The sequence below is a fragment of the Ranitomeya imitator genome, chromosome 3 (assembly GCF_032444005.1).
Source record: "Ranitomeya imitator isolate aRanImi1 chromosome 3, aRanImi1.pri, whole genome shotgun sequence".
Lineage (NCBI taxonomy): Eukaryota > Metazoa > Chordata > Amphibia > Anura > Dendrobatidae > Ranitomeya > Ranitomeya imitator.
Genome location: NC_091284.1, coordinates 210,932,685 through 210,949,244, shown reverse-complemented (window position 1 = coordinate 210,949,244; position 16,560 = coordinate 210,932,685). Strand labels below are relative to the sequence as shown.

The 16,560-nt window shown below is 43.7% G+C and overlaps 1 protein-coding gene across 1 annotated transcript in view; it reads right to left on the bottom strand.

Moving 5' to 3' along the window:
- The window catches only part of LOC138671576 (uncharacterized), an 83,560-nt gene that overhangs the window by 48,999 nt on the left and 18,001 nt on the right, over positions 1-16,560 (bottom strand). The window contains exon 3 of the mRNA XM_069759755.1: positions 13,903-13,992. Coding sequence (XP_069615856.1) covers positions 13,903-13,992 — 90 coding nt within the window. The remainder of the gene's footprint in view (positions 1-13,902; positions 13,993-16,560) is intronic.

Genomic DNA, 16,560 nt, shown 5'->3' with positions numbered 1-16,560 from the left:
CGCAAAAGAAGTGAGGCAATTCCTGGGATTGGTGGGTTACTATCGCAGATTTATAAAAGGATTTACCAAGTTGGCAGCACCCTTGCAAGACGCCTTGGTAGGGCAGACGAAGAAACCTTCAAACCGAAACCCTCCTTTTCAGTGGAACGACGAAAGGGAAGACTCCTTTGAACAACTAAAGAAGGCACTAACCGGAGAAGAGGTTCTGGCATACCCAGATTACCATCAACCTTTCATCCTCTACACCGATGCCAGTAATGTGGGACTAGGAGCGGTGCTGTCACAAAAGCAAGAATGTCGGGAGAAAGTCATCGCCTTTGCAAGTAGAAAGCTCCGGCCAACTGAAAGAAATTCAGAAAATTACAGCTCCTTCAAATTGGAACTTCTGGCAGTAGTTTGGGCTGTGACTGAACGTTTCAAACACTATCTGGCCGCTGCAGAATTTATTGTCTATACTGACAACAATCCGTTGACTCATCTGGACACAGCCAAATTCGGTGTGTTAGAACAGCGATGGATAGCCCAGTTATCTAATTACAACTTCATAATCAAGTATCGAGCAGGTCGCAAGAATGGAAATGCCGATGCCCTATCCCGGATGCCACACTTGAGAGATGTAGAAGAAGAAACGGGGGAGCTTGAAGAAATTGAACTACCAGCCTTCCATCATCCCAAGGCAAAACATCATCAGTCGAGTACCTATCAGAAACAACAAGAGGTGAATTTTAATCCGTTAGCACACCATAGATGGGCTGACACCCAAGACAGCAATCCGGCTGTGAAGTTGGTGAAGGAACTGCTGACTGAGCAAAGTGCATATCCCGATGAGGATGCCCCAGAAGAGACGCATCAACTCTGGAAAGAGAGAGGCAAAATGTTCCTGTATCAAGGGAAGCTCTGTAGAAGGTACACCAATCCGAAAACACATGAATTGGTTTGGCAGATTATCGTGCCTAAACAAGATGTGAAGATGGTCCTCGAATCTTACCATAATGGTGCTGGTCACTTCGGTTGGAAAAAGTTAGAAGTACTTCTAAGAGAAAGATTTTATTGGGTCGGGATGAGAAAATCAATCGAACAGTGGTGCAGAAACTGTGGCCCGTGCAACCTCAGAAGAAACGATCAAAAGAACCAAAGAGTACCACTGCAGCCCATTATCACCAAACAACCACTTGAACTTGTAGCCATAGACCACGTGAAGTTGACACCAAGCCGGTCCGGCTATGTCTATGCCTTGACCATCGTGGACCATTATTCACGCTTCTTGGTAGTAGTACCCATAAAAAATCTGACAGCAAAAACAGCAGCCAAAGCGTTCCAAACGTACTTTTGTAGACCCCATGGATATCCGGAACAGGTTCTCACCGACCAAGGTACAGCCTTTGAATCAGAGATCTTCAGAGAATTCTGTAATATGTATGGTTGCAAAAAGATCCGGACGACGGCCTATCATCCACAAACAAACGGCTTATGCGAGAAGATGAACCATATTGTAATAGACCTACTAAAGACTTTACCTGAGACAGAAAGGAATCAATGGCCAGAGAAATTGCCTGACTTGGTGGATCTGTATAATCATGTCCCGGTGAGCTCCACCAACTGCACCCCAGCTTACCTTATGCGTGCAAGACCCGGCCAATTACCAATCGATCTAGAAATGTGAATTCTGAAACGAGACGCAGAAGTTCAAGACTCCAATTGGGATATCATACGGCAAAAGCAGTATCGCCAAGTGCAAGAGAGTGTGGAAAGAAGCCTTCAGCAAACTAGAGAAAGACAAGAGCGAACTTTCAACCAGAATGCTCTAGCGACCCCATTAAGACCGGGTGACCAAGTGCTCAAGAGAAACCGTCGAACCAATAAACTAGACAATCAGTGGGAAGCCGTACCCTACACAGTTTTACCAACAAGAGTGGATAATCCTAAAATGTGTCTCATTAGCAAAAACGGAGGCTTGACATCTGTACTAGTGTCAAGAGACAATCTTAAATTATGTCCGGAAGCATTGAAAGAGCCAGAAGTTGTCCAGCCAGAACCAGAAGTTATTCAACCCATGCAGGTCCAACCAGTAAAGGAAAAAGAAGAGGAAATGTATCACACCTGTATAGGAGACTTTCCCAAAACCCTACTAACATACCATGGTGCAGTAGTGGTTCCCATGGTGGCCTTTTACCCAACACCGAACCCAATACCAGAAGTCCCAAGACAGGAAGAGGCTGACCCCGTACTACGGGAGGTTCCAGGCCAGGAAGAACAGATTCCTGATCAGAGTAATCCCATTCACGGTGGACTTGCCAACTCCATAGTCGTGGAATTATCTTTAGCAGAGCGGGCAGACACTACATCCGCAGTAGACAGTAGTACACCACATGAAGAGACACCGCTATTACGTAGATCACAGCGTAGTACCCAGGGTCAATTACCGGCCAGGTATGCGGATTACCAACTATAAAACTATAGTCATTGTTATCATTCTGCAACGTTTAAGCCCAGTACCTACAGAGACTTGTCTGTATGAACTTATTGCATATTCTTGAACTTTTTATCAGCCCGGAGGCACTAAATCAAAGCTCCGGAAAGACTGCTTTTTGAACTTTGCTTTTTGCTCTTTTTGAACTTTCTTTAGACTTTATATTGGTAACTCCGTTGGAAAAATGGAACTAAATTCTTGGACACAAAGTGCAGTGCCTTTCCTAGTACCTTCAAGGATAGAACTGTATTAATGGACGCTATTTGAAGTGACTTTTTACAGAACTCTATTTTTGTTTCCTTGAGTGGTTTTTGTAACTTTTCATTTTTAAGACTCTGTACATATTAATTGTTATTTCAAAATGTTATCGTCCCACAGTCCCGGAGTACTGTTCTTAACTAAGGGGGAATGTGGCACCCCTAGGGGTATTTGCCACAAAAACAGTTACTGACACTAAATACAAATACTAAAATAGCAAGACTGCACTACCACCTCCGGCCAGAAGGGGGAGCTCCAGAGACTCCCCTTGATCCATTCTGGTCTGAGAGAAGAATTGGCAGTTGGGCTAAGGAGCTGAAAGTGAGAGGTCATACAGCTGAATTTCTAACAGCCCTATGATGGTTTCCAGGCCCAAATCACCGGCCTGAGGAGAAAAGGGACAGAGAAAAAGGACATTGTGAGAACCGGGTAGCATTAATCACTACCCAGAACAGGCGCAAAGACGGATACTGGATCCGTGGCTGTATTCATTATATATAATACAGCAACCGGAAAAACGTGAGGTGATATCAGCTTCACTAGGGCCGGACGCAGCAACAGACACAGAGTTCAGCGGTACTCCTGGAGGGGGTAAGCCGATAAAAGGACTCGGGTTGCCCGTCGAACCAGGACCCGGAGGGGACAGATTGGGCCAGCAGCCAGTTCACATACAGCAGCAGGGCCACACAGAAACTGCGTACAATAAGAGGCGAAGACCCCGGCAGGGTCAAAGTAACTCAGAGTTCTCATACAGACTCCGGTGACAGGACTGGTTGTAAATCCCTTTATGTTGAAGTAAACTGGTTAAACGTTTCAGTGCCTCAGACTTTCATTTGGACAGTAGCTATCTATCCAGGATCAGGATCATCACCGCTGAGAGAACCTGCTGCTGATCAAGTAAGTGCCTGTTCCCTCATGATACCCCTAACACTGTGCATTGCCTGAGGCCACAGCACCGGGTCAAGCCACCCGTGACATCTCCCTCAAGAGACAGACCCCATTGGTCCGGTGCTTTGTACCCCGGTCTCCTGGGCGTCACAGTGGCTACCAGGTACACATAAAATTGGCCATTTTTATGCGCTAAACGCTCTCATTTTTCATATTTCTAGTGCAGTAATGCAGTTCAATTTGCTTGAGTCACACGATGCAAACTTGAGTAGTAAGCACTAGCCATCATATCGTCATCATTTCTTTTTTTTACATTTGAAAAAACCCAAATTCTAACTCCAACCCTAACACAACCCTAACCCCAAATCTAACCTTAACACAACCTTAACCTAACCCCAACCCAACCATAACCCCCAACCCTTACTACAACCCTAACCCCAGCTCTAACCCTAACTGCAAGGAATAGGAAAAATGTTACAAAGGAAGATTTGATTTGCTACTTTTTTATTTTGATCACTGTGATAGGGTATTCACCCCGACCGAGCACCTGTTGGAATTGAGCCTGTAATAGCAATCAACAATCTTCATGTTCCTTGATGAGAGATAGTGTCAGATTCTTTGAAAGCTGGCCTTATGCCTAGATGTAATAGCATATTTCCATTCACCAAGGATATCATTTTTCTTACACCAGATGAGTTTTACCTCTTTAGATTCTAAATGTCATCATTCTAATTTTTTTTATTTCCAAGCTTTTTTAGTAGCACGTTTTTATATTGCAACACTCTGTGTATTTTCTCACTTTTTTAGGTCGATAGAGAGGCCTATGTGGAAAACAATACAGCAAAAAATATTTAATAGTTAGGGACATGGTATGATTTGAAATAAGCAACTGACACCAAGTGCTGAAAAAATGCTATGTAAGTAGCATTTTCAAAATTTCGCTATAGACGTAACATTGAACATCAGGGTTTTTGAAGTAAAAACATAATGTAAAAAATGGCAATAAAAATGTCACGAAATATGCTGCCATACATAGACAATGGTATATTATGTATTTAATGGATATGTGTACATGGAAAATAATATTGTGCTTAGTACATATAATAGTATAGACGACTTGACAGAAATTGTCTAAAGATGGAAAGCAAATCACAACTTTCTTTGCTTTTTTTCACCTGTCAACTTGCCCAGGAGCAAAGAAAGTTAAGAAGTCATCATTTTCCATGTTTTTACCAATTTAAAATGAGGAATAATTGGGCAAGTTTTCTGCACATGTGGAAAAATGTCTCATTTTGTCGACAGCCATACTGCATGTATCTATGGAATAGCCACAGTTTAAAAAATAGGGGGAAAAGTACAAATTAACAATAATATCTACATTGTAATATTTGGTGGCTATTGTGTGTTGAAGATAAAAATGACAGTAAAGTTTCAGTCATTTTTATATTCTCCAATTTTTTGAAAGTGATAATTGTTAGTGCTTTTGTTCCTTTCTTGCTCTCACCATCTGTAAACAGCTGAGTAGTTATTTTCCATTGTCAGCTTGAACAAATCTAACTTATCTGAAAAGACGAAATCCAACCTCCATCTTTATTTTATGCTGACACTTTTGTCCTTTCTATGAACTTTACATGTTGTAATGGGAGACAATAGTTATTTGTTTATGCAATGATCTTCTAAGCCTAAGTGAATTTAGGAAGTAGAAATCACTGAGGGTAAGCTCATGGTGATCAATGACTTATTTTCCAAAATAGGATACCTTCTTATAACTTACACCATACCTCTAACTAATTAATGAGATAGGGAGAAGTGTTACCTCGATGGACTGTCAAACCTAGGTGATAAATGGTGTAGGCTTAAAGTACCGTCACATTAAGCAACTTACCAACGAGAACGACAACGATCCGTGACGTTGCAGCGTCCTGGATAGCGATCTCGTTGTGTTTGACATGCAGCAGCGATCAGGTTCCCGCTGTGACATCGCTGGTCGTCGCTGAAAGTCCGGAACTTTATTTGGTCGTCAGGTCGGCGTGATTCATCATGTTTGACAGCAAAAGCAACGATGCCTGCAATGTTTTTCCATGGAGCGAACAACCAGCGAGAACGATAAGTACGTCACTGGATCGCTCCTGCATCGCTCAGCTGTTACAGTGTTTGACGTCTCCTAGCGACCTAAACAGCGACGCTGCAGCGATCGGCATCGTTGTCTATATCGCTGCAGCGTCGCTTAATGTGACGGTACCTTTATTCTTCAGGTGAAGGCAGTCATGGTATTAGGAAAATCTCTGTAATTTGTACCACAACAAAGCTTTGTCTTTCTTATTATCAGGACTGAACAGTCCTATTAGGGTTATCAGGAACAAGCGGTACTATCTGAATAATTGTGGACAAACGGCCCTGTCGAACATAATGGAATAAGCAGTCCTATCGACATTATTGGGGGCGAGCGTTCCGAGGATTTCTCACTCCCGATAATAAGTCCATGTAAACAGACTATCACATGCACAACGTTCAAAATACTCACTTGTCTAGTGAAATGATCATTCGGTTTGAACAATGGTGAGAACAATGGCAGCCTATATGCCCTGAATGATCTGTTACTGATTGTTATTTGGGCATCTGAAGCACTGTCTGCTTGTTTACACAGGATATTAAACAATCACTGACTGGAAAATATGATTCCAATCAGTGGTCATTTAACGCTCTGCATCAGCAAGTGTAAAGACAATTTTAATCAATATAGACAACATAATTACATTTACCGCACATAAAGCCTGTATTTCTGGTCGGATGTCAAGTGTTAACAAAATAATGTTGATTGAATAAAAAATACAGTAGTAGTAGCAGTAACTCTTCAGTTCCACAAGAGTAAATCACAATACATGATGGAAATCCAAAAAAGATGATTCTTCAGCTAGTAGATAAATGAATGCGTCCATACATTAAGTGGATGCTTTCCTGAAACGGAAAGTACTTGCAAGCAGCATAATACAAAGAATAGCAGGTTTACCCAGAATCCTTTGCAGTAGGCGGAGCTATGCAAATCATCTCTTTCCACCCCAGTCTAATCCACAGCGCTTGGAACCACCAAGCGTGCAATGCTGCGGATTAGTTTCTAAATTTACACAGCCAACCAATTCCTACCTGTGGACACGTGTTTCGGGCTTTAGGCCCTCATCAGCACAGGGCTGGAATTGGTTGGCTGTATGGAGTGGGGCTCGGTGAGCAAGCGATACATATATGCTAGCCACCTTAGGGAGAGACCCAAGTTGGGCTAAATGTAGCGGGACGAAAGAGACCGAAAAGCCCTCTACTTAGAGGAAATACATAGTGGATGCTTTCCTGAAACGGAAAGTACTTGCAAGCAGCATAATACAAAGAATAGCAGGTTTACCCAGAATCCTTTGCAGTAGGCGGAGCTATGCAAATCATCTCTTTCCACCCCAGTCTAATCCACAGCGCTTGGAACCGCCAAGCGTGCAATGCTGCGGATTAGTTTCTAAATTTACACAGCCAACCAATTCCTACCTGTGGACACGTGTTTCGGGCTTTAGGCCCTCATCAGCACAGGGCTGGAATTGGTTGGCTGTATGGAGTGGGGCTCGGTGAGCAAGCGATACATATATGCTAGCCACCTTAGGGAGAGACCCAAGTTGGGCTAAATGTAGCGGGACGAAAGAGACCGAAAAGGCTTTTCGGTCTCTTTCGTCCCGCTACATTTAGCCCAACTTGGGTCTCTCCCTAAGGTGGCTAGCATATATGTATCCATACATTAAAAGGCTTCTCCGGTAACACAGAAAAAATCACTAACAGAAAAATCATTATAAATAAATTTCTAAATACTTTTAATTGGTAAATCATGTTAATTTTGTCTAGAGAAGTAATCCCAATATAATTAAAGTGGTTGCAGGCTTGTTAGTAATATTGTTACTAATTTAGCATATTTGCACTTGTTTCAGCCCGATGAAGGATGTCTGGTCCTTTTCAATGTTCTTTGTACACTTGGCAATGATTAAAATAAGTGCAAAAAATGTAATGAGTGTGATTCAGTGCATTGCAGAACGATTCTGGGGACGTACATAACACACAATGAAGCCATTAAGTCATCCACTCTGTAGTACTTGTTAAATGGCTCTCACGATAAGTAGTGATTCCAGAGGTAGGACCAGGGCCGACTCCAGATTTTCGTGGGCCCCTGGCGAAAGAGTCTCAGTGAACCCATTTAACACATTCCACAATTCATGATGCACAGATATGGCAGAGAAATCTAGGTATAGTACAATGCCAAATATTTCACTCGCTTCTTACATTACATGAGTGATATCTATTGTACATTCTACAATAGTTCAGAAACCAGACAGTGTTCCATACAGTATTATGGGCACAACATACAGAATAATGAGCCTCATATTTTGCTCCATACAGAATAATGGACACCACATAATGCCCCATATAGTGTAATGATCCACATAAGTTGCTCCATATAGAATAATGAGACCCATATATTGCTCCAGACAGTAGAGTATAATAGCACCATATATTACTCCATGCAGATAATCAGCCCCACATAGTGCTTTATATAGTATAATTGATCCCATATAATGCTCCAAACAGTATAATGAGCCCCATATAATGCTCCATACAGTATAATGAGCCCCATGTATTGCTCCATACATTATAATGGACCCCATATCATGCTCCAAACAGTATAATGAGCCACATATAATGCTCCATACAGTATAATGAGCCCATATATTGCTCCATACAGTATTATGGGCACCACGTAGTGCTCCATACAGAATAATGAGCCCCATGTATTGCTCCATACATTATAATGGACCCCATATCATGCTCCAAACAGTATAATGAGCCACATATAATGCTCCATACAGTATAATGAGCCCATATATTGCTCCATACAGTATTATGGGCACCACATAGTGCTCCATACAGAATAATGAGCCCCATATATTGCTCCAGACAGTATATAATAGGCCCTATATATTGCTCCATATAGATAATCAGCCCCACATAGTGCTCCATACGGAATAATTGGTCCCATATAATGCTCCAAACAGTATAATGAGCCCCATATAATGCTCCATACAGTATAATGAGCCCCATATATTTCTCCACACATAGTGGGCCCCATATAATGCTGCATACAGTATATCATGGGCTTAATATAATGCACCATACATAATGGGCCCCATATAATGTTCCATACAGTATATGATGGGCCACATATAAGGCTCCGTACAGAATGGGCTCCTTATAATGCTCCAGTATATGAAGGGCCCCATATATTGCTCCATATATAATGGGGTTCATATAATGCTCCACACAGTATAGGATGGGATCCATACAGTATAATGAGCCCCATACATTGCTCAAAACAGTATAATGAGTCTTATATAATGCTCAATACAGTATATGATGGGCACAATATATTGCTCCATACAGAATGTGCCCCATATAATGTTCCATACAGAATAGGCCCCATATTATTCTCCATACTGTATATGATAGGCCCCATATAATGCTCCAGTATATGATGGACCCCATATATTGCTCCAAACAGAATGGGTCCCATATAATGTTCCATACTGTATATAATGGACCCAATATATGATGCTCCAAAATATGATGGGCTTCATATGATGGGCCCCATATATTGCTCCAAACATAAAAAAAATTAAAATGCTCGCCTCTCCTTGCTGGCCGCTGCTCTTTTCTGGACTTCTCAGGTTCGGTGCCTTCCATCTCTCTGCACTGCAACTGTTCAGGCAGAGGATGCCCAGATGTGACATCATTGCACCTTCTGACCTGAAACAACACAGTCAAGAGATGCGCAAGATGCTGCAACTGTGGAACAGGGAGAGGTAAGTATCACAAGAACAAGGGCCCTGAGCTGGTTGGGGAGCACCCACTCGCTGGCCTCTGCTCCGGACTCTTCAGTGTCAGGGTCTACCATCTCTCTGCACTGTGACTGTTCAGGCAGAGGTCGCACAGATGTGACATCATTGTACCTTCTGACCTGAAAGGTCACATCCAGAAGAAGCGGAAGATGCCGCAACCATGGAACAGGGAGAGGTAAGTATCGCAAGTGCCAGGACCCTGATTAAGCAGGCAGGGGGGCCCACCCACGGGTGCTGGCACTGGCACAGGCATCGAGCACCCTTAGCGCGCCCGTGTCCCTGACGGCAAGTGGGCCTCCCAATCTGCTCAGGGCCCCAACACTTTCCTGGGCGCTGACTCCAGCCCTCGGTAGGACCTTCAGTGATCAGACATTTACCACTTATACAGTGGACAAGTGATAAGTTTGAATTTTGGGATATCTGTACATGTTCAGTGGCATAGATATGACATATCAGCTTGATAGTAAAGAAAGTATTCTACTTTCAAATACATCTTGCCACATCACGCTCCCCATCACCTGGAAGAGAAGGTCCTGGTGCCCTATACCATCTTCATAGCATCAGTACATTTTGTATTACGTCTTTGCTAAAATTGCAGCACCAGACAATTACTCTGTACAAATTTTCAAACTTACACAAATGGACAATTTGGTAAATATTTTTGTCATAAAGAAGTGCATTGTTCAAATAGATTGGGAGACTCTGTGCAATACTATAGAGTTGTCAGAACTCAGCTCATAGAATGTACAAACAGGTCCCTGTAACTATGTGCATTATGTAGAGGAAAATATCAGACATGATTTAATACTATATAACAGTGACAAGTAGTTAAGATTATCTTGCTCAGTGAGCAGTGTTTACACAGCAGACCAGACTTTCCTTTTGGTATAGGCTTCAGTTCAACATTTGTTCTTTATTTGAATGTTAGATCCTTGAAAAGTGAGTTTTGTTAAAGTGGTATAGCACTGAAAATGATACAATTATGACATTCCATTACCCATTGGCAGTTACTAATATAATTATTGAAAAGTGATATACTTACAAATATACAATTTCCAAATGCGCTCCATTGTTTTTTATTGGTAGACATTTAGAGACAATACAGGGCACTGTGTCACACATGCAGGTGCACACATGGTTCATGGACCCACTGTGCCATGAGGCCGGGCTTGCCCAGGAAGGGCATAGTCAATTGGCTACCTCGTGCTCATTGGAGCTCCTGATGGTGGAATCAAGCTTGAGCTGCAGGTAGCCACCAGGCACAACTCCAAGGCAGTCCGCGGTACGGCAGCTGCTGACCGCAGGGGTCCGGTACACTGAAACAGATAAGACTCGAGCTCCGTTCAAATTACTAGGTTCAGGGTCCATGGATAGAATAGTTACTGTGAGGGGTGTACCGGGATCTTGTTATGTTCCACTCCCTTTCCTCATGTTGATATTGTGTATAATAATTTATATATAATGTTACTGATGCTGCTATGTACATATAGTTATATGTTGTGTAGATAGGGAAAGTATAGTACCTCAAGATGGACATTAGATAGGGCTACAATAGTGTACATAGTTTGCATAGGAGGAGACATTTGTGGATAGGATAGAGGGTTTTCCTGTTCCTAGTTAGTAGGGGCCATAGAGCCCAGTCAGGGTGGTCAGCTCCGTAATGTTACAAGCAAAGGGCCCAGCAGTCCAGGACCGGTGGGCCAGAAGTGCAGCAGAAGAGGTACGCAGGTCGCTCCAAGATGTGGCCGCTTTCTACATGGGCAGATGCCTGGTGCGAAACGGCCCAGCGTGCCTGAGCCAATCCGAGTGTGCACAAAACTGAAACCTAGCATAAGCTCATCAGGTCATTAAAGCCTGCACCATAAAGTGCAGGAGGGAGACTCACATCTGTCCAATGTGCTAGTCAGAGCGTAGAATCTCCGGCAGGCAGAGAAGCCGGCATTTTCCTGCTCTGCTCCTTTGCTGTGTTCTGCCTTATCAAAAAAGTAGTAGTGGCTCTCGTTGGGTCCCTTCATGTGACAGGGCCTGGGGAGATGGCCCCCTCTGCCCCCCCAGTAGCTACGCTACTGCCCTGGAGGATTCAAAGACCAACTGGAGTCTTTCTGTCTGGTTGGTGGATCACAGAGACTTAGATGATGGCATCACCTTGACATTCTCTTCCACCGACCACCTTGAAACTGAAGATACCTTCTACGGGTCCATCTTCAGTCTGGTCTCCAAGACGATACGTCCACAATGCAGGGAGTTTTTTGGGGGCAGATGATTCTCACAATTGTGGGAACTGTGTAGGGAAAGCACCCCCACTTCCCATACTTCGCAGACTCCAGCACACAGAGAGTCGGTGACTATCAGACCGGGCGGAGAAAATTATGACACTGATGACTGACCTGGGCATATGGGGACCAGGCACCTCTTGTGACTCGACTGTCCCAAACGAAGCACCTCTCGGGGGCTCCAGACTAGGATGGGCACTTCAGTTCTCAGAACTGGATGAACCATGAGAAAAATAGATAGCACATGGAAGGCATTCTTCTCCATATACAATGCTCCAATCTGGAGCTCTAGTTGCTTGGAAATGACTTGACTGTTTTTGGGAAGAGATCATCCTTCACCTGACAACATCATCACTGGATTCTTCAGCTGTAGGACGGAAATCTGACACCGACTCTTATTAGCCTCCAACAACAACTTTCCTGATGAACTGAAGCCTCCATTTACCATGGATACAGGCATAGTCAATAGTCATTGGTGGAGAGGAAGTACTGCCACCAAGGACAGCCTCTCCTATTGGCTTGAGGCTTTGGAGTTTTTTAGACTTCTGAGGACAAAGTCTTCCAGGATGTTCCAATTCTCAGAATCTCTGGGGGTTCCAGCAGTCAAATCCCCAATTTTCAATAAGTTATGCCCTGTCCTATGGCTAGGGGATAACGTAAAATGTTTTGTATCTCTTTTAATTTAAATAAAATAAATGACAAGATAGATAATATAGATGAACAAAAAGAATTGCACTGCTCTGGGCCACAGTCCACTGCTACTCCAAAAAAGCTGGAACAGGCCAGTATATATTTCCTCAGCTGGCACCTGAATGCCAGCATCCTGGGCAACTCTTGCAATTAACAAGCTGGAGCTGTGTAGCACAATCCATTTTTTTGCTCATATCTAGTAGAAAATCAAGTAGAATTCAGTTTCATAACAATCACAGGTACCAACAATAATAATTTGCAGATATGTAAGGAATAATTATACTTTGGTATGTTGTTAAAGTGGATATGGCCATCGGGTTAAAAAAAATCTAGGTATTTCTTTTATTGTACTTGTATTAAGGCTTCTGGCGCTAGAGCAGGAGATGTCTTACTATTTTGGGAACAAACCTTTAACTTCCTTATGGGAAATTATTCTTCATTGGCAGTTGTTGAAAATAATCTGGACATCTGATGAACAGGCTTACTGTTATTTGCTATTATATACAGATGGTTTATGAAATTGAGTAATACCATGTGTGTGTGTAGAGCTTTGAAGAATAAAGAAGTCTTTCTAATCCCAGAATGATACAGCTACAGTGGAGATATTATTTGTAAAAATTATTAATGCAACACAGAAACACTGTAGACCAGGGGTTGGAATTTTTTTTCAGAGAAACCAAGTGAGAGCCTGTGGCTGTTGAGGAGGATTGAAAAAATAGATTGAAATTAATTCTGCTCAATATGATGCGCCCATCGCCCCCCAAATAGTAGGGTCCTCCACAGCCCCTTAACACAAAGCTCCCACACACACAGTATGATGGTCCCTACAGCCACTTCCACACACAGTATAATGCCCACACATCCCTACACACAAAGCAGGAAGAATCCACAGACACTCCTCCTTACATAGTATGATGGCCTCCACAGTCTAAGAGTATCATCCCTCAAAACTTAGTAGCAAAGCCACAAAAGAGAACTAAAAGTCCTCCAAAAATTCAAGAATTAGTACAGCTGATAAAAGGCAGCACCGCTTAACTGCTCTTTTTCAGCTGTATTAATTCTTGAATTTTTGGAGGACTTTATTTTTGGAGGACTTTTAGTCCTCTTTTGTGGCTTTGCTACTAAGTTTAGTGATAGGACTCGCAAGCATGAGGACCAGAGGCATAGCTAGGGTTTTGGTTCAGGAGGGCGAAGCTTCTGAGTGGGTCCCTAACCTGGTAACCTTGATTGCAGCTGGGCGATGCGCCCTAATAGTGGAGGAGAACCTCAGCAGATGACCGCGCTATTACTGAAGATAATCTCTATACAAAGACTAACATGGATATTACTGGCATATGGTCAGCGGTAGATACCAGCCCTACAGAACATATAAGAGATCACAGCACAGTTACAGATAATGTCTTACCGCTGACGTTCTTTATGATGGAATCATCACTTTTCCCGTCTTTTCCATCTGGCCCAGACCGACATGACAGCTTCTCCCGCCAGGACTCGGCTGCAGAGAAAACAACAAAGACACATTTCACTTTTCACATTCCAGCCCCATCACCATCTTTTCACAACCTGCACAAAATCTTCATCCTGCTGTTACCCCAGTACTGAGCCGCTGCTGTAAGAGGGTAGTGCTGTTATGGACAGTAACACGCTGCCACTTTAAGAGACAGCACCCCCTTGTCTGCTGCGATGGAATGTCCTGCTACCCCCTGCTATAGACAATGAAGATAAACTGCCCTAGGTTGAGGGGAGGAGTTGAGCCTGAACTGCGTGTGTGAGCTGAAGCTGCAAGAGAGAACTGTGTGCTGTTTGCTACAAGAAAGGTCCCACAGCTTGGGACGAAGTTCACTTGTGAGATTTGCAAGACTTTTCCGGGTACAGCAAATGTGGCTGTTCTGTGCTAGTTTGTGAAGCCACAAAGATACTGAGAAAGGGACTTACAGTTTCCAGGAGCATCCCTAGGATCCAGAAGCAAGGAGAAGACTACGTTTCACAGAGCTGACAGAAAGCCGTGCGCACCACCATGTTGGACTTCTGAGGGCCCCCCTGGGACTGGACCTGAGTCTCCAACATCACCGTGAGTCTGTTCCTGTTTGGTGCACCTGTTAGGGCCTAGTGTAGGCTTCAGTAGTCAGTACACTGGAGCCGTGTGGCCCGCTTAGTAAAGGCCAGGGAGGTTATACAGTACATAGAGTAGTGTTGTGAATTCTGTTGTCGAACTCCCTCCTGTGGTCGTGAATGGTACTTCGGCGAGTTCTGTCTATGGGCTCCCTCTGGTGGCTATGAGTGAAGCTGCTGCTTCTGAGGTTCCTTACACAGGTGACGTGGTTTATCCTTTGGTTGGCTTCTCTATTTAACTCCTCTCAGATCGTTACTCCATGCCAGCTGTCAATGTTTTTGCATTGGTTCAGTTCGCTCCTGGATCTCTCTGGTGACCTGCCTTCTCCTGCAGAAGCTAAGTTCCTGATAGTCATTATTTGTTCACTGTTTTCTTGTCCAGCTGGTTATCATGATTTTGTCTTGCTAGCTGGAAGCTCTGGGATGCAGAGTGGCCCCTCCGCACCGACTCACGGTCCTTTTTGCACACTCTGCGTGGTCTTTTGTAGGTTTTTGTGCTGATCGCAAAGTTACCTTTCCTGTCCTCTGTCTATTTGGTAAGTCTGGCCTCCCTTTGCTGAAACCTGTTTCATTTCTGCATTTGTGACTTTCATCTTTACTCACAGTCAATATATGTGGGGGGCTTCCTTTACCTTTGGGGAATTTCTCTGAGGCAAGGTAGGCTTTATTTTCTATCTCTAGGGCTAGATAGTTCTTAGGCTGTGACGAGGTGCCTAGGTCTGGTCAGGAGCGCTCCACGGCTATTTCTAGTGTGTGTGATAGGATTAGGGCTTGCGGTCAGCAGAGCTCCCACATCCCAGAGCTCGTCCTGTATGAGGTTTAACTATCAGGTCATTCCGGGTGCTCCTAACCACCAGGTCATAACAGTACAGCTGGCCCGAAGTATTAATGCATCTCAATAGAGGGATAACAGAACTTCTGAGACCATTTTTTTTCTTTGCACTGTGTTTTGTCTTTCTTTTCCCCTAGACCTTTGGGTGGTTCAGGACACAGGTGTAGATATGGACATTCAAGGTCTGTCCTCTTGTGTGGATCATCTCACTGCAAGGGTACAAAACATTCAAGATTTTGTGGTTCAGAATCCTATGTTAGAGCCTAGAATTCCTATTCCTGACTTATTTTCTGGGGATAGATCTAGGTTCTTGAATTTAAAAAATAATTGTAAACTGTTTCTAGCTTTGAAACCCCGCTCCTCTGGTGACCCTGTTCAACAGGTAAAAATCATTATTTCTTTGTTGCGTGGTGACCCTCAAGACTGGGCATTTTCCCTTGCTCCAGGAGATCCTGCATTGCGTGATGTTGATGCGTTTTTTCTGGCGCTTGGATTGCTTTATGATGAACCAAATTCAGTGGATCAGGCAGAGAAAATCTTGCTGGCTTTGTGTCAGGGTCAGGATGAAGCGGAGGTGTACTGTCAGAAGTTTAGAAGGTGGTCTGTGCTTACTCAGTGGAATGAATGTGCCCTGGCGGCAATTTTCAGAAAGGGTCTTTCTGAAGCCCTTAAGGATGTCATGGTGGGATTTCCCACGCCTGCTGGTCTGAATGAGTCTATGTCTTTGGCCATTCAGATCGATCGGCGCATGCGTGAGCGCAAAGCTGTGCCCCAATCCTTCGGTATTCTCTGAGCATAGGCCTGAGCCTATGCAGTGTGATAGGACTTTGACCAGAGCTGAACGGCAAGAACACAGATGTCGGAATGGGCTGTGTTTTTACTGTGGTGAATCCACTCATGCTGTCTCCGATTGTCCTAAGCGCACTAAGCGGTTCGCTAGGTCTGCCATCATTGGTACGGTACAGTCTAAATTTCTTTTGTCCGTTACTCTGATTTGCTCTCTGTCGTCCTATTCTGTAATGGCATTTGTGGATTCAGGCGCTGCCCTGAATTTGATGGACTTGGAGTTTGCCAGGCGCTGTGGTTTTTCCTTGGAGCCCTTGCAGTATCCTATTCCAT